Source organism: Schistocerca gregaria, chromosome 2 (genome assembly GCF_023897955.1).
Source record: "Schistocerca gregaria isolate iqSchGreg1 chromosome 2, iqSchGreg1.2, whole genome shotgun sequence".
Classification (NCBI taxonomy): Eukaryota; Metazoa; Arthropoda; class Insecta; order Orthoptera; family Acrididae; genus Schistocerca; species Schistocerca gregaria.
This window is the reverse complement of record NC_064921.1, coordinates 570,793,191-570,813,051: the sequence shown is the minus strand read 5'-3', so window position 1 is coordinate 570,813,051 and position 19,861 is coordinate 570,793,191. Positions and strand designations below refer to the sequence as shown.

General features: G+C 39.4%; 1 protein-coding gene across 4 annotated transcripts in view; it reads right to left on the bottom strand.

Annotated features, from left to right (window-relative positions):
- LOC126332942 (pleckstrin homology-like domain family B member 1) overlaps positions 1–19,861 on the bottom strand; it is a 996,704-nt gene that overhangs the window by 217,438 nt on the left and 759,405 nt on the right. For all 4 annotated transcript variants that reach the window (XM_049996695.1, XM_049996697.1, XM_049996694.1 and 1 more), the window contains 3 exons: positions 14,318–14,425; positions 12,051–12,222; positions 11,235–11,409 (listed from right to left, as the gene is read on the bottom strand). In XM_049996695.1, coding sequence (XP_049852652.1) covers positions 11,235–11,409; positions 12,051–12,222; positions 14,318–14,425 — 455 coding nt within the window. The remainder of the gene's footprint in view (positions 1–11,234; positions 11,410–12,050; positions 12,223–14,317; positions 14,426–19,861) is intronic.

Here is a 19,861-nt window from a genome sequence, read left to right as displayed (position 1 = left end):
AATTTATTCCCATACACCTTTGTTAAATTAAAAACTTTCAAAAGTGTTTTGCCACCAGATTAGTCAGACACAAATTATTAACGTCTATGAAGTAAACATCAGATTGTAACAGACATTCATTTAAGACAGTGCATATTGGCAGAACATCCATACTTCTGAAAGTTTTGCCTATGTTTTCACGCCAAGGAAATTAAACGCTGCAATATGCTATTATGACACCACATAACAAAGGTTTTTCTCTAAGTTCTGAATGTCAGTGCATACCACATGAACTGTCTTGCCACAAATTCCATGGATAGACATTCTGTTGTTGGTACTGATAAATGTACACGAAAATTTGGTTTCAAGCTATTAGGTGTAAATTAAGTCTGTTTAAAATTATATAGCCACACTTGAGTAGAAGTTCATTTGTGTTAATGTGCACTATCAGGAAGCTGAATAGAAACAGAAACTATACTACACCACCTCACTTCCAGTAGCTGAAGAGATTCTAATGAATGTTATTTTGACCACCTGGGTCAAGTGGCACCTTGTCAGTGTGCATTTGCAATTACACAGCAATGGATTGAAGTTATACTTTAACTGTTGTCTTGTCCATCAAATGTGATATATACAGGGTGAACCAGAATGACACTGACAAAATTTCAGATGTTGTTCAGGGATATATTCTGAGTATTGTGGTATAAGGACCAGTGTTCTCCAGCAGGTCCTTACAAGGTAATAGTCTAATTATGATTTTACTGGTTTGTGACTCCAGTTACCTTTGTTTTTTGTTAATGTATCTTCACAACATTGAACATGCCTGCACAATGAAATCATCCAAACATACAACATGAAACACAGAGTAATACACAGATGCAGAAGTGCTGTGATGTCTTTGCCGTCACTGCGGGAATAGCTTGGAGTATTGTCCTTGTGCTCCTCTTCCATTGCCTTCAGTGAACCCATACACAAGGTGCTTATATGCCAACTCTGTCAGTAAACCTACAAATACTGCTGTGTGTCACAGTTACTATAAACTAAAGGTGACAGAAAAACAACCAGAGACAGAACCAATCAATACTGAATGCAAGGTTGAGAGCCAAGGGTAAAGTGGAGATTACTGTTGTCAACAGGAAGTTCCTGGAGTGAACAAAACAAGTTTGTTTCCAAAAGAGACACACAGTGCTTACTGTTGTCATTTGCAGTATTATGTCAGTGAAAAGCAGATTTGAAAATAAATGGGGGTAAGAAATCAGATGAAAAGCAATCTTTCTGTAACATGCCAATGGAGACCATGGGTCCCTCATACCAAAATACTCAGAATATATCCCTGAACAGCACACAATTTTTTTCAGAGTTCTGGTCATCCTGTATATCAATATGATATAATTTTTCTGAATAAATACAATAATACTCAGCAGTAACTCATTAACTCATTAGTTGTGGCATATGCTTTCAAGATTTGATTTCTGATTTTGTTAAGAAACAAACAAACAAAACAAAACAAAACAAAACAAACAAAAACACACACACACACACACACACACACACACACACACAGAGAGAGAGAGAGAGAGAGAGAGAGAGAGAGAGAGAGAGAGAGAGAGAGAGAGAGTCGACACACACTATTTTTTCTGGGAATCAAATTATGTCATACAGCAGAGAAACAATGACGTAAAATTTAACAACAATCTGTATTTACATGAAGCTAAAATATATTCCAAATTACAGATATAAGAATAATCAACTACTAAATTGCCTTTTAACTATTGTTATTTGTATAATTATACTTAATATGATGTTCCATAAATACAATTACATTTCAATGCAGGAATATAAGGAACAAGAAGAAAGTTTTTTATGCATGCTCTGTGGCTTTAATAGAGAGAGACCCCACAGAATTAACACATGCACATTCCAGACTAGTATACATCACAGAATGATTGGTTTGTTATAGTTGTGCTGTAGTTCCAGTCTTTTGTTGTTCAACACTCACGTCACATGGACCAGAGCAGACTGATAGCATACAACACAACTGACACAGATACTACTGCCTTATCAGCATTCCTGATAAAAGCTTCTCTTACAACTCTGTGAGATAGTTTCAGTTCATATCAGAGAAGAGAGTAAAAGGTTTTGGTGAGCACTACATTCTGTCAAGGTCTTAATTAGAGAAGATTTAGTTGTCATAAGGCTACTCTCCAAACTATATGATTAACTTACAATATGGCTACAAATTACAGCAATATTTTTATGTACAAATCAGCATGTACTGAAACATAAAAATTATGACTTATGTTTGGAAGCCCAGGCAATGGTAAAACTCCATGTTGTGGGAGAAAAAAATAACTACAGGAACTGTAAATATTTTGGACTTGCTTACTCCTTACTGAAAATTTAAAATTTCATCAACATTTATCATTTTCTATTAAATTTCCATTAGCGTGATACCCCTTTGCAAACAACTCAAGGAGTTATTTCCATGTATTTATTGACTGTGCCTCTTATAAATATCATAAATCAACTAGAATGCATACTCTTGCAGCCCTATCTGATGCTTACCACATTCCTCAACTTACAGAAGTAATGGCAGACTTGTAAGAAATCAGTCCATTTTTAATATCAATCTGTAAAAGGCATACTGACAATTCCCCACATCTAGGGTTGCAAGGAGTATGGTAGTAAACACTTTCCTTAGAATGAATTGATACAGCTGTCTCCATACAACTGTCTTCCCAGTGAGATAGCTAATGAGCCAATCAATTTCTGTTGCAGGTGCTACAAGAGACCCACACACACAGAAAACTTTATAACCATGTTCCACACTCTCTCATCACCAGACTGAAGTTTAGTCTAACCATGTGCAGCTTCATCAAGTTATAAGTAGGGACAGCAAAACACAGCAAAATAAGTGGAAGTAGCAAGTTGCCAATACCTGCACTTCAGATATTCTTGGGCGAAATTTACTGTTACAGTAAATTCATCTCAAACACAGTACAGAATTTGTACCCATTAAATAGTTTTCATTAAAAAAGGATATAAATTTCAAATGAACACATTAATGTGAAATAACATTTTACCCCTAAAATTTGCCATGTATTAGACTACATACACACCAGGAAAGTGTTTAGTTCTGGCCACTGAAGCTTCCCAAATGGCTGAAGAACAAAGAAAAATGAACAGCGCAAAGCAACCACAAGCATTTTACTCACAAACTCTTAAGTTTGCCCAATCCAACTATTTCAAAACAGAAAAATAAGCACTAGCAATAACCAATGAAGTGGAAGAAATAGTTATTTATTTGTGTATTTTTCATTATAGTTTTGAAAATGAGGTAGGGGGGCTTGTGATTTGAAATTGATTTCAACATTTATACCACAATAAAGGGTCTGCATATCACTTTCCACATAGTTACAGTGACAATAGCAGCAGACCCATTACTCCACTCAGTAGGAAGTAAGTATGAACAGAATGACTAGAACTATTCTGTGCTGGTACACTTCCAGTACTGATTATGTATTTTTCCCTATACTATTCATTTAATGTAGTGTGTAGAGTCATTTTGCTGGTAATAACAAATGATCACTCTCCAGATGCACATTCTGGAACTTCTAGTTAAAGCTCACTGAAACATGTCTCAAATGGCAACATCTACCATAATATGGTTAGCATATTATGTCAACATCAAATGGGTAGTCCCCATTTACCAGCTTGGGCAAAGAGCAACATATTTCCCCACTGAAATTGCTGGTCCTGTTCTATGTGTGAGCAGCTATGGAAACAAATGTTTCTTATGCAGAAGGTAGGTGACGATCAGTTTGGCTTTAGGAAAAGTAAAGGCACGAGAGAGGCAAGTCTGACGTTACGGCTAATAATGGAAGGAAGGCTAAAGAAAAATCAAGACACGTTCATAGGATTTGTCAACCTGGAAAAAGTGTTTGACAATATAAAATGGTGCAAGCTGTTCGAGATTCTGAAAAAAGTAGGGGTAAGCTATAGGGAGAGACGGGTCATATACAATATGTACAACAACCAAGAGGGAATGATAAGAGTGGACAATCAAGAACGAAGTGCTCGTATTAAGAAGGGTGTAAGACAAGGCTGTAGCCTTTCGCCCCTACTCTTCAATCTGTACATCGAGGAAGCAATGATGGAAATAAAAGAAAGGTTCAGGAGTGGAATTAAAATACAAGGTGAAAGGATATCAATGATAAGATTCGCTGATGACATTGCTATCCTGAGTGAAAGTGAAGAAGAATTAAATGATCTGCTGAAAAGAATGAACATTCTAAAGAGTACACAGTATAGTTTCCGAGTAAATCGGAGAAAGACGAAGGTAATGAGAAGTAGTAGAAATGAGAACAGCGAGAAACTTAACATCGGGATTGATGGTCACGAAGTCAATGAAGTTAAGGAATTCTGCTACCTAGGCAGTAAAATAACCAATGACGGACGGAGCAGGGAGGACATCAAAAGCAGACTCGCTATGGCAAAAAAGGCATTTCTGGCCAAGAGAAGTCTACTGATATCAAATACCAGCCGTAATTTGAGCAAGAAATTTCTGAGGATGTACGTCTGGAGTACAGCATTGTATGGTAGTGAAACATGGACTGTGGGAAAACCGGAACAGAAGAGAATCGAAGCATTTGAGATGTGGTGCTACAGACAAATGTTGAAAATTAGGTGGATTGATAAGGTAAGGAATGAGGAGGTTCTACGCAGAATCGGAGAGGAAAGGAATATGTGGAAAACACTGATAAGGAGAACGGACAGGATGATATGACATCTGCTTAGACATGAGGGAATGACATCCATGGTACTAGAGGGAGCTGTAGAGGGCAAAAACTGTAGAGGAGGACAGAGATTGGAATATGTCAAGCAAATACACTCCTGGAAATTGAAATAAGAACACTGTGAACTCATTGTCCCAGGAAGGGGAAACTTTATTGACACATTCCTGGGGTCAGATACATCACATGATCACACTGACAGAACCACAGGCACATAGACACAGGCAACAGAGCATGCACAATGTCGGCACTAGTACAGTGTATATCCACCTTTCGCAGCAATGCAGGCTGCTATTCTCCCATGCAGACGATCGTAGAGATGCTGGATGTAGTCCTGTGGAACGGCTTGCCATGCCATTTCCACCTGGCGCCTCAGTTGGACCAGCGTTCGTGCTGGACATGCAGACCGCGTGAGACGACGCTTCATCCAGTCCCAAACATGCTCAATGGGGGACAGATCTGGAGATCTTGCTGGCCAGGGTAGTTGACTTACACCTTCTAGAGCACGTTGGGTGGCACGGGATACATGCGGACGTGCATTGTCCTGTTGGAACAGCAAGTTCGCTTGCTGGTCTAGGAATGGTAGAACGATGGGTTCGATGATGGTTTGGATGTACCGTGCACTATTCAGTGTACCCTCGACGATCACCAGAGGTGTACGGCCAGTGTTGGAGATCGCTCCCCACACCATGATGCTGGGTGTTGGCCCTGTGTGCCTCGGTCGTATGCAGTCCTGATTGTGGCGCTCACCTGCACGGCGCCAAACACGCATACGACCATTATTGGCACCAAGGCAGAAGCGACTCTCATCGCTGAAGACGACACATTTCCATTCGTCCCTCCATTCGCGCCTGTCGCGACACCACTGGAGGCGGGCTGCACGATGTTGGGGCGTGAGCGGAAGACGGCCTAACGGTGTGCGGGACCGCAGCCCAGCTTCATGGAGACGGTTGCGAATGGTCCTCGCCGATACCCCAGGAACAACAGTGTCCCTAATTTGCTGGGAAGTGGCGGTGCGGTCCTCTACGGCACTGCGTAGGATCCTACGGTCTTAGCGTGCATCCGTGCGTCGCTGCGGTCCGGTCCCAGGTCGATGGGCACGTGCACCTTCCGCCGACCACTGGCGACAACATCGATGTACTGTGGAGACCTCACGCCCCACGTGTTGAGCAATTCGGAGGTACGTCCACCCGGCCGCCCGCATGCCCACTATACGCCCTCGCTCAAAGTCCGTCAACTGCACATACGGTTCACGTCCATGCTGTCGCGGCATGCTACCAGTGTTAAAGACTGCGATGGAGCTCTGTATGCCATGGCAAACTGGCTGACACTGACGGCGGCGGTGCACAAATGTTGCGCAGCTAGCGCCATTCGACGGCCAACACCGCGGTTTCTGGTGTGTCCGCTTTGCCGTGCGTGTGATCATTGCTTGTACTGCCCTCTCGCAGTGTCCGGAGCAAGTATGGTGGGTCTGACACACCGGTGTCAATGTGTTCTTTTTTCCATTTCCAGGAGTGTAATTGAGGATGTAGGTTGAAAGTGCTACTCTGTGATGAAGAGGTTAGCACAGGAAAGGAATTTGTGGCGGGCCGCATCAAACCAGTCAGCAGACTGATGGAAAAAAAAAAGAAAAGAAAAAAAAAAGAAAGGGGGGGGGTCACTGTTGTCAACATCGCACACACTCCAGTTTCTTATTTGCGCCACAAATGACTCCCACCCCTGCCAAAAGCACTATTTCAGCACAGTCTGGGAGAACTGAACCAAATTGTCTATGGCATTTGATTAGCTAGACATATCTCGGGCAAAGCTCCTTATGTAACTTTGCCATTTATGGCTGGGTGTACAAATGATAACAAGGAGTTCCTGAGGGGTGGTGGCTCTTGTTCTGCATAACCACAGGCTTTGAACATGCTTTAGCAACCACTGTACTGAACTATGATGATGATGGTAGAATGTTAAGCCAAAAATATAATAATAATAATAATAATAATAATAATAATAATGAAAGAGGGGTGTTCCATACATTGTGTGTTCAATAAGTTGTGCAACACATTTTTTTTTGAAACCAGGTTGGTTTTATTCAGTATACTGACATACCATATTATTCCCTGCTATTCACTAGTTTGGATACAGAACCCTGTTTTTCAACATAATGTCCACTCAGTGTGATGGCGTTAGGCCACCTTACTGGGAGGGCCTGTACACCCACCTGGTACCACACTCTTGGTGGATGTCAGTGCCAGTAGATCAATTCCACACAGATGTCCTTCATTGGTTTGTATGGTCGTCCGCTAGGCAGACACATACACCTGAGCACCTCAACTGCTGGACAACAGAGACATCCAATTGTGCAGCAAGGTGTGTGATTGTGATCCACTGATCAACTTGAAGGAGAATTTATTCCCATTAGAACACACTAGGAGACACAGCTATGCAAGGCCAGCTGGAAAATGGTAGATCAGACAGGTTTGCGTGACCCTGTTGCAATGACGACAGATACCTCGCCCAACAAATCACCATGCTTTTGTTCACTGCCAGATCTACATTCTGCAAGTGCCTATGAATATCTCCAGTGCTCTCGTTTTCCAGCAAAAGAAACAACTGCAGCTCTCTATCAGTACTTCACAAACAACAGGGTCTGAAGTGTGAATATTCCATGATGTCCAACAAATTCCACATTTTTTCAATCAAGATTGGCTGAAAAAATGTGTTTCATTTCTTACTGAATGGCTGTTCCACAAACTCACATTTTAGTTGTGCTACATACCAACATGGTGGACGATAGATGACGAGAAACAGAAATTCGTGAGAACCACTGAACACCTACTACACCACACTTTTATTAGTCCTTCCCATAATACCCAGTACCATGTCTGTATTAACCTTTATTTCCCTAGTTACTCACAGGAGTGTATTTTATCAAATTAACAAATCTCTATTTCTCCTAACAACATGAGTGCTCCTTCTGGAAGCAATAACACTGACTTAATGAATGGAGATTTGGACAGAGCACTGATGGCACCATCACAAAAGATGGTATGAAACTACTGTAGGACTAGTTTTCCCCTGAATGTATCTGCCAATGTCAAAAAGAGATGGATCATAAGAGCAAATATCACTATTTTGTATAAATAGAAAAGCTGCAACTATGGAATGTGTCAAGAGGTTGGGAAATCTGATTGCTTTTGGCTGAAATATCTACTTCCTGTCAAGCTGTTCAGGGTTGTAACTCTATAAAACAGCTTGTAAAATTCCTTATAGTAATTCAAACCTGCACTAATTAACAGTAATTCAAAACCCACTAGGGGTGTTTTCTCTTGCTTTGATTTGATGATTATAAACTTACAAGATCTAAAAGAAGAGTGGGAAAGACTGGCTTTGTGGAGATTTGAGAGCACACCATCAACTTTGTGCCTTGAAGCCTTTTAGGTTAAGAGGACAAAGTTCAACTGTATTAGTAAGGGGAAAAGAAGAGATTATATTAATAATTTTTCAACTCATTCAACTGTTCCCCCAAACCAATACAGGTATGGGATAGCACAAGGAGAATTTCAGGTAGTGGTTAAGATGAACTGTTAAAACTGTGGTGAAAGATGGGCTTTTCTAAATTATATAATGAGACAATGCCCGATCAAGACAGATCACTTGTTCAAACCATCATTACTGTGAACCAGTAGCCAGTCTTAAGCTATCAATAAATAAAAGATCACCGAGAGGAGAGGCTGTGACTTCAGTCATGCAAACAATGGAGGCACTTTTGTCTCATATCGGAGCTACGTATAACGCAGTTTGGAGTTCATGACATCATCCTCTACAGAAAGTTGTTGCACCTCACTGCAAGTGCTAAAGAAATGTCCCCTTATCTTTTTCATTTCATACATGAAGGCTGCAAATTTCATTAACTCATGTGGATTTGAATTGTTATCCTCCTGAACGTCAATCCAGCTCCATTTAACTCTTAGTGAGAAGCCAGTAATTCCCCTCCACAGATCTGGGACATTGCATGTCTAAGTTTGTTCACAAACCAACTGCAGTCAGCTAACTTTTCTGGTTCATAGAATCCAGACTGCTCCTTGCTTTTTTTTAATTAAAAAAGAAAGAAAAAGAAAAGAAAGACTTGAGATACTATTTTCAGGTATAAATCACCAAATGTCTCTACAAATGGGCCTCCTGTTGATGTCTTACTGTTTTTCTGCAGTCCTCCCTTTCTCCTGTTATCTTATGTATGGAGTTGGTGGTATTCAATCAAATGGTTTTGTGCAATGTATGGATGAACCTCAATGAAGTACTGTAAGTGTTACCCTATTTTTAATTGCTAGAAATAGTCTTACATCCTCAGCATGGGGCCCCATTCAGTGTTTCTTATCAGTAATCTTTTCAGTTGTCTGTTCTTCAAGCAACCTCCTTAAAATAATACAGCGGATAGCAGTTATAATTAGGGAGTTCAAGTAATTCTAATTGTAGGTGCGACAAGTGTGGTATGCACTTCAGAGTTTTGCGAATTGCCTGGAGTCCAGCTTAAAATTATGATGGATATTTTAGAGCGTTCATAGCGACTAGTTCAGTACTTTTTTTTCATGTCACTTGCTATATGGGGCGACCACAGCTGTTGTGATCTATTTAATCTGATAAAACAGCAACAGCTCCAAATATGACTTACTGATCACTCAATCATAACTAGTTTCATGACCATAAAGTCACATCTTAAAGTGAAAAACCAGTGAACCTGAAACTGTGATCCCACAAGGGTAGATAATAGACATCCCCTCTCTTCCTGCTTGAACTTGGTGTATAAAATCCTCACCATCATCCATAAAATAACAAGATGGATGTCAGTAAGGAGTGTGAGCAAACCACAGGTGAAATGGGCCCACATATGGAGAGGCCAGGACACTGGCAAAACACACATGTTACTAAAGCTAAATCCCCATCTTTTTTGTAATTAGTTCCTGGAGCTCAGTGCCCCTCCACCAGTATTCATCTCAAAATTGGTAGAAGACTCTGTGCTTAAATTCCAGGCCAGGAAGTCAGTGATGCGCAGCAGTTCTACCAAAATTTTGTGGAACAGTTCTGTGTCATTTTCTACAATAACTCTTCCAATTTTTTGTAACAGTGTTTGGGAGAGTGTCATTTCTACTTTTCTAAGTAAAATATTATGTATGTACAACATGTGTATCCAGACTTGTAATGTTTTGTGCCTACACAATTACATTTTTGGAAAGTGTGACAAAGCTCCTTAGGTCACACATATTTAGTATACTTTCTTATGCAATGTCACTGCCTTTTCATGCACATTATTTTTTTTACAAGGAGAATCTACTTTCAGGTTTATAATACATAATCAAAACTGTTATATGCAGCTAAATAAATTAACGAAAGTAGAATAAAAATGTTGACTGATAGGGCCTGTATTTTATTATTTTATGATGTTCCCTCATACCATACATAAGTCATTCTATATAAACTATAATTCAGAAATTAATTAGTGTATCTGAAGATCATGAAATAATAATGAAATGCCCATCTGAAAGTGCATCTTTGGTCTGAGAAGTCAAATTGCTATTGGATCATGATTACTGCATTAGTATGAATTATAATTCATAAAGCCCACAGATAGTATGAACTATGTTTAGAGTGAATCTAACTAGCATAGTAAATTAAAGTCATAAATAGCTTTGTTTACTGGGAGATCCTGAAGATTATTTCCACTGACAGCCAAATACTACTAACAAATATTTACCCCACAAGGATTTGAAATGGCTACCTTTGAGTTGTGACTGACATTTTTTAAACACACTGTGTTACAATGGCACTTAAAATGTTTAGGCTGTCTGAAATATCCCACAGAGTGTAGCAAATTTGTGTCTGCCTCTTCAACTAAATTTGTCATAAATGAAATGACACAATTTCACAGACTTTATTAGTCTCTTACAGACATGATTTTATGTATATAGACTAAAGCGGTGAGTGAAAATTTGTATCATGGTTGGGAATTGAACCCAGGTCACCTGCTTACTATGCAGGTGCATTAGTCACTAAGCCACCTTCGTACAGTGGTTCACGGAACTACATGGATTACCGTGGCAAGCCTCCTACTTGGTCCAAATTATCACTGCCTCCCCTGTCTATTTCAAATTCCCCCTTCCACATGAACAGCATTGCCGAGGCTCTGCTTGTTTTGCAATAGCATCTGAATATCAAATGTAAATGGGGGATCCAGCCTGAAACCCAGTAGTGTGGAGTAGACTGGGGAGGCAGTGCCTATGGTTTGATTCCCAGCCTTGGTAAAAGTTTTTACTTATCGCTTTGGTCTGTATACATAAAATTGTCATTTTGTCCATGTCTTGTACTTTTGTAAAGAACTGTTGCAAATATTGCTAATTTCTACTGCAAATAATACTTCTTTTCTGTTATAAAACTTGGTCCATGTAAGTCACTGTCCAAATGGCTACAGCTTCTTACCTTTCAGTGGGAACATCACTTGATGTGAGACTTGTTTCATCACTGCCAACACTATTGAGACTGTTACAATTCATTTCTCTCTGTCGGCGCTCTTCCCACTGTGCTCTGACTTCATCTTGCACTCTTCGTTTCAGTTCTTGAACTCTCTTGCGTTCCTCTTCAATTACCATACTACCTGGATGCAACAGATTGCTTTGTTATTTGCTGAAAGTATACACTATATATGTGTTTTAACTGACATCAAAATAATTTTTTACTAATGTTCAGTCAAACTAAAGCATGTTAATTGCTAAATTACTAAATACAAACTAGTTCTGAAGATTGTTTGATGTGTGTATGATTAATAGTATCTACCAATACTTGAAATTAAATTTCTCTTTATTTTAATTGTCAAGTAATATTTGCACTTTAAGGTGGACTGCATGCTGTTTTGATGTACTGAACAACTTTTTACAAGATTGGTATTATTTAAAACTTCTACTGATGGTATCTAATTTCAAATCAGAATACCAATAATCCTCCTTCCAAATAATGCTGATGCCACAAGGTAACGTGCATGCTACTAACATCAATGATTCACACTGTACACAAGCTTTCAAAATTTTTGTCTCTAGAAAAAGTGAAGAAACTTACTACAGTTTTACTTCTGAGAATAGCTTTTCAAGGTTTGTACTTTTGTGACTGACTATGAATGCATAAACGGGTTAATATCTTCTTAAAGTGAAGCTGTATTGCTGTCAGCACTTCTTTGTTTATTTCTCTGAAAGAGAGTTTATTAAGAGGTAATATGTATCCCCAATTTTTATATTGATTTACCTTGCTGAGCTAAATGTAAATGGCGGTTCCTCTCAATCTCTTGAAGAGAAGCAATTGTACGTCTACCCAGAGAACCTGTTGCTAGGTCCATTGGTGCTCGAGAAGTCACACGACTGATACGATCCAAATCTTCTTGAGATTGCATGCCATTAGGCTGACCTGCACCATCAGACTGGAAGAAAATTATAATTAAATTGAGCTACAAGATGAAATATGGAGAATTACATCATCTCCAGGTTAACTGGACACATAATAGCAACTGTAATTAAAAAGATATAAAAAAGTGTAAAAACTTTAATTAGGAGGTTAAATCATCAACCCACTTGCCTGAGCCAGCTACACCATTTGCCAAAGCTGTAAATTTATCAAAAGTTAACTGTCATCACATTTAAATAAAAAGATTCTTCTAAAAAGCAGCAGCAGCAGCAGCAGCAGTAGTATTCAAAGAAAAATGAAGGTTCACATAATTACAGGCAAAAAGAGAGGAAAGGGCTGGAGTTACCAAAACTAAAAGGAGAGTGCAAGAGTTTTGATTTTACAACTGAGGTGAAGACTGAAGACCAGTGACCAAGAGAACAAAACAAAGTTAAGGTGTGATAAACTGGGACAGAAAAAAAAGAAGAATCAGTGAAGATGTAGCACAAGGTAAATAAATGAAAACTGTAAACAATAAAAATTAGTTTTTTCATGGTGGAGATGGGTGGTGGTGAGAATGGAAGGAGGCAGACAATTTTTGATAAAAATGACGTTCCATCATCAGAGAATGTGAGTTTTTCTCTGTTCCTCTTTAGTTATGATGATAGCCAGTGTAGGGTGAAACCAGTGTCCTTTCGGAAGAATTTTGTAATTGTGTCGAATGAAAATGAAGTGTAAAGTAGGTAGACAATGACAGCAATTAGGGTATGGGTAGGTGTGTGTGGTGGTTATTAAGTATATATTGCATAGGAAATTTATGTTTGCAAAGCTCTGAGATGTATCTAAAGGTAGAACCCATATGGCAAGTGCGGTGGACAGCTAACAAAGTTACAGATACTGTTTGTGAGAAAGTTGCCTGCAGCTGGGTATTTTTCACTACTAGAATATTTTCTTCAGCTGTGTCTATTCAATCTCACTGACATCTTAGTAGTAATGATGCTGACATGTGAAGACAAGTCTTCCTCTGAGAATGGTTGTATTGGTTGGGGGAAGAGACCAAACAGTGAGGTCATCGGTCTCATCGAATTAGGGAAGGACGGGGAAGGAAGTTGGCCATGCCCTTTTTTTTAAAAGGAACCATCCTGGCATTTGCCTGAAGTGATTTAGGGAAGTCACAGAAAACCTAAATAAGGGATTGAACCATTGTCCTCCCGAATGCGAGTCCATTGTGCTAACCACTGCACCACCTCACTCGGTCTGATAATGGTATATGAACCATATAGCAAGGATATAACGGCAGAAAACCTCTAAGGAATTGCAGAGGGAATGTGACAAAAAACTAATTTAGGTGCATCTGAAGGACAGTGAGAAGATGTACATGATTTTACAAAATGGCTGTAGAAAATCAGAGCTCTTCTGGAGGCATTTATTGATACATCATAGGTGAGAAGACTGCTAAGTGACAAGAAGCCAACCCCATTGCTGTTTATAAGAGTGCACCGGGCAGTAGGTAACTAAGAAGACACAAGAAATCTGTTTGAGAATTAAATGTACATTTGCCATTAACACCAAGCTGTGTGGGAGGCAGCATTTCACTTGGAGAGGTCAGGAACTGCTGAAATGTAAACATAGCAATTTCTTGGGTTTGGATATACTGATGTAGAGCAAGACATTATTATCCATGAAAATGTTTTCAGAGTTTGGAGGAAGTCAATTAATTAATGTGGAGAGAGGTATCCTTTCAAACGGAAGCAGTTCAACTGTTTTAAAGCATATCAACTGTCTTGGTGTTGAGTGATTAGGGTATCAATCTGTGCAATTGACTGCATATATCTGCCAATTCATGTAGTGATCAGTCTGTGCAGAGATATTATTATTTGATTTGAAGCCAGAATGGTTACTTTTGTAACTCTTCATAAGAAGATAGAAGTTTAAAGTAAAGAATTTCAGTTACCATGAATACCAGTATTAAATTGTGCTACAATGTTACTCATACTACATTAGTTTTAAAACTACTCAGAGTGTAAGCAGAAAACCATGCATAGAGGCACAGAAATGTACTATAATAAGGAGTAATGGTGTTGTTCTTGCACTAAATAGCAACTGATGCAGAAGTTGTTAATGCTCTGTACCTCTTCCACATCTGATGAAGCATCTGGACTAGATTCAGGACTGCTCACAATACCCTGCCTTGCCAACTCCTCCAAGCGAAGTTCAATAGCACGCAATCTACTCCGGCCCTATGAAAAAAAGCATGTAAATGTTATCCCATTGATGATACAAATTTCACATGCAATGGTTTGTTGTTTAAAGACCCGAAAAGAATAGGTATCTAAGCTACAGGTCAGACAATACAGACAACCACAGGTAAGAAACATTAGACAAACTAAATTAAATTAATGCCTTTCCTACAGAGTTTTAAATTGTTTTCTTCATGAATTTACAGCATTCTCCATTGACAGCATTCTCCACCATCCTCCCACTGCCTCATTTGTGAAAATGTTTCCTAGGTATTCTGAGGACTTGAACTAGAGACACATGAAAACCACAATTTAGGAATACAAAGCCATCTTCATGTCATGAAATGAATACTTTATAGTGTTATTGTGCAAAGGAAATGCCAGAATTAAATAGCATGGAAAATGAGGAAAGGTAAAAATTCACCTGCAACAGATTGGTGGAGAGTGCATATGCAGGTAACAGTTCTTAAAATTACAGTAGCTTCACTGCTCCCTCAAAACTCTTTCAAAATGTTCTACATCTGCGTCTATATATATACTCTGCAAAGCACTGTGAGGTGCATGGCAGAGGATACACCCCACTGTACCAGTTATTAGGTTTCTTCCTGTTCCATTCACATATGGAGCCCAGGAAAAATTGTTGTTTAAATGCCTCTCTGCATGCAGTAATTATTCTAAGCTTATCCTCATGATCCCCAGTGAACAGTATGTAGGGGGTTGTAGTACATTCCTAGATTAATCACTTAAATCCAGTTTTTTGAAACTTTGTTAATAGACTTTCTCAGGATAGTTTACATCTTCTTCAAGAGTATTCCAGTTCAGTTCTTCAGTTCCTTCAGTATCTTTACAACACTCTCCCATGAATTGAACAATTCTGTGACTATTTGTGCTGCCCTTCTTTGTGAAAGTTCACTGTCCCTTGCTACTCGTATCTGGTACGGGTCCAACACACTTGAGCAGAATTCTGGAACTGGCCACACAAGTGATTTGTAAGCAATCTCCATTGTAGACTGATTGCACTTCCCAGTATTATACCAATAAACCAAAGTTACCATCTGCTTTACCTACGACTGAACCTATGTGATCATTCCATTTCACATCTCTACAAAGTGCTACACCCAGGTATTTGCATGAGTTGGCTGATTCCAACTGTGATGATATAGTCATACAATACTATGTTTTTTTGTTTTGTGAAGTGCATAATTTTACTTTTCTGAACATTTAAAGCTACTTGCCAATCTCTGCACCACTTTGAAATCTTACCAAGATATGACTGAATATTTATGCAGCTTTTGTCAGGTAATGTTTCGTTACAGATAAATGCATCATCTGCAAAAAGCCTGATTATACAGTTAATATTGTCTGCAATGTCAGTAATATACAACATGAACAAAAGGGTCATAACACACTTCCCTGGGGCACAACTGAATTTACTTCTGTATCTGATGATGACTCTCCATCCAAGATGGCATGCTGCATCCTCCCTACCAAAAAGTCCTCAATCCAGTCACAAATCTCACTTGATACCCTATACGATCATACTTTTGGCAATAAGTGTACGTGCAGTATAGAGTCAAATGCTTTTCAGAAATCAAGAAATATAGCATCTACCTGACTGCCTTGATTCAAAGTTTTCAATACGTCATGTGGGAAAGTGCAAGTTTTGTTTCACATGATTGTTGTTTTCAAACTGCATGCTGGTTGGCATTTAGATGGTCATTTGGTTCAAGATAGCTCTAAGAACCTACAACAAATCAATAGAAGGGATAGAAGGCAGAACCGATAGAGGTACTCAAAGTACCCTCCGCCACACACTGTCAGGTGGCTTGCGGAGTATGGATGTAGATGTCAAGGATATTGGATGGTAATTGTTTAGATCACTTTTACTACCCTTCTTGTAGACAGGTGTGACCTATGCCATTTCCCAAGAACTGGGCATGGTTTTTTGTTTGAAGGAGCTATGATAGCTTATAGTTAGAAGATGGGGTAACTCACTGCAAATTCAGTATAGAACTGACAGGGACTGCATCAGGCCCTGGAGCTTTGTTCAGTTTACGATTTCATACTAATACTTATTTCATTCATCTTTACAGCGGTATGAGGATTAAATTGGGGCAATTCTCTTGTGTTTTCCTTTGTAAAAGAACATTTGAAAATGGAGTTAAGCATTTCAGCTTTTGCTTTGCTACACTTAATTTGAGTTCCTGTCTCATTCACTAGGAACTGGACACTAACTTTGGTGCCACTAACAGACTGGACATATGACAAGAATTTCTTTGGGTTCTGTGAAACATGGCTCAATAACATTCTGCTACGGTAGTCATTGAAGGTCTCAATCATTGCTCTTTTGATAATCAAATGCGTTTCATTAATTGTATCTACAATCTTACGCTTTGTTTTGCACCTATTGTGCAGTAGGACTGTTTCCTTAGTAGATTCTTTACTGTGACTGTATACCATGGAGGTTCCTTCCCATTATGAACTGTTCTACTGGATACATATCTATCCAATGCATAGTATACTATTCTTTTAAGCTTCAGCCAAAGTTCCTCTACATGCTCCTGCCCTGTGCTGAAAATTTCAGGTTCTTCATTGAGCACGTGCGCGCGCACCCACACTCTCACTCACACACACACACACACACACACACACACACACACACACACACACACACCATGAATTCCTTACTCCAACTTGGCCTCACCATCCTACCCCAGGTCACTTCCTAAGAACATAAATCTTTCAGCAGAAGAAAAGACAGTTATGGACAACCTGAGAACAGATCCTGACCTGATCATCCTCCCTGCAGACAAAGGCTCTACCACTCTTTTGACAAGTCAGAGTACCTGCTTGACAGAGCACCTCTACCAACTGTCTGACTCTTTCACCTATGAGCTCTGCCAGAGTTATCCCATCCCAGAAGTCTGACATATCACGTTTTCTTTCTTTTTGTGCATGCCTACTGACAGCTAAGTGGGTCAGCTTTCAGTGAGTGGTCTCCTTAAATCCAAAAGTATTTACACTCTGCCAGAACTTTCATACAACATTTATTCAGAAGTAATTGTGAATGAGACTAACAGTGCACTATCAATATTTGAGACTTAAAAATAACATTACTGTTCTACTTCAAGATGCAATCCATGGGAACCTGTTTAAAACAAGTCTTCTGAAAGATGTAAGTGTTGATTTAGTTGTGAATACTGCCATAAGTTGAAGTGATTTTGATTTTCTGTCAGACTGTGTAGGTGGTCTGTTTAGTTTAGTTTTTATTACTTTAGCCATTTGAAAGATATGTCAAATTAGTTGTACTGTTTATGTTTCAAAGCCATGGGTTGTGAACCTGAAAATTCTATGTAGTAATGAATTTCAGTTTTATTCTGAATACCTTAACACATGGCTTAATCACATTAATGTGATCACTGCCTGTGTTCACCACAAATGTGCAATGACTACTCACAGACAGCAGGTGGCAGCACTAGCAGTGGAGGGTATATGAAGCATGTTGAGGGGACAGAGGAAATAGTGCAGTAGCAGTTGTAACACGGAAATGGAGTGATTTATCTGGTGTTCAAAAGGATGTAATCACTGCCTTTTGGGAGCATTTATGAAATAGCTAAGTTTTTAAATTGTTCACATGATGCCATGGTTAAAGTATATCATGCATGGCAAAATGGCACTATCCAAAATCGGTGCTGAGGCAACTTTGGTGCACCAAGGGGCATAGATGACAGGTGAACGAAGGCTGCAGAGATGTGTATGGGTGAATATACATGCCACTGTTGAGCAACTGACCCCCTCTCCCCCCCCCCCCCCCCCCTCCCCACATGAACCAAGTGGGTACCAACAAAATCTCCTCAATGACCATTTATCGAATGTTGCTGCATATTGGCCAACAAACCAGGCATCAGATCCATACACCCACGCTGACTGCTATCATTGGAAACAAATATTGGATTAGTATACCAATACCGCAACTCAGTGTCCACTGAGTAACAGCATGTGCCCTTTTCAGCAGATGGCCATCAGTGTGTATGGCATGAAACATCTTAAAGCAAGCACTGTGTGTGCGTTATGGTATGGGGAATGTTTTTGTAGAGTTCCATGAGTAATCTCATCATTCTGGAAGCCACAATGGATGTACAAGTATGTATCTATACTTGGAGACCATGTCCATGCTTACAGGCAGTATGGTTTTCCTTGGCATGATGACATCTGGCAGCAGGACATTGCAATGTGTCACACAGCTTGCAGTGTATGCGTGTAATTTGAAGAGCGCCAGGATGAATTTCCTATTCCCCCTTGACCACCAAACTCCTGGGACTTAAACACAATTGAGATTTGTAGGATCACACTGATCTAGCTTTTCATGTCATGGATCCTCATGTGAGAAACCTAGTGCAGCTGCCCACAGCATTAGAATCCACATGGATCCACATCCCTGTCGGTACTTTCTATAGTCTCACTGACTCTCAACCTGCATGTCTCGCAGTGGTCTGTGCTGCACAAGGTGGTTATTCAGGCTTCTGACAGGTGGTCACATTAATGTGATTGGACTGTGTGTAACAAAGAGATGTGACATCACTGTTCAGAAGAGGTCGAAGTTATGAAATACCAGAAACAGAATCTGAGTACTTTGTTATTGTTGCCAGTGTCCTACACCTACATCATCAGACCTTACTTGGGGCCTTCCATTTAAAACTCACTAGAGGTTCATGTGCCAATACCAAAGACATTAATGCATTAAGAGCAATGAATTTTTCATGTCATTTGAAATTTCTGCACATACAGTGACACATACTGACAGGTGTGCCTTGATATCTCAGGTAAAAAAACAGGTACAATACTACTAGATCCAATGTAGCAGGCAACATTAGGTAACTCATAAATATTTATTTTCCATACACCTTTCACTTCTAGAAGAAATACCTCTTTAGTGATGTAATTATTTCTTCTCAGATGAATTTGTGATGCCTGATGGGTGGTGTTACCTGACATAGGAAATATAAAATGGTTTTGCTGAGATTACTTTTGCCTTTCCCTGTTGTTCCTTTAGAGCTTCACAGTATCAAAACATGCAAACCGCATGTACAGTCTTCTTCTTCTCTTGCCAAACAATAATATTCTATCGAAGACTGGACAGTGTTATTTTGCATTCTTTAGAACAGTGTGTCTCCATTGGTACTACATTTTGATAACAGAATATAGAAGTAGCTATCTACATTTAACAAGACTGTGTAAAATTACAACCTTTCACAAATTGGAACACCAAAGTGCTTTGTGTGCCATAGTCATACTTGAAGCAGAATGTCATTGGCTTCCTCTAGCATTTAAACAGCTTGTTATGTCTACACCATTTTTTTCTGTACACTTTATCACTCTTTTCATTTTGTGTTAGGTGTAATTTGCCAAGCTTTCAGGACAAAGGCTACAAATGGG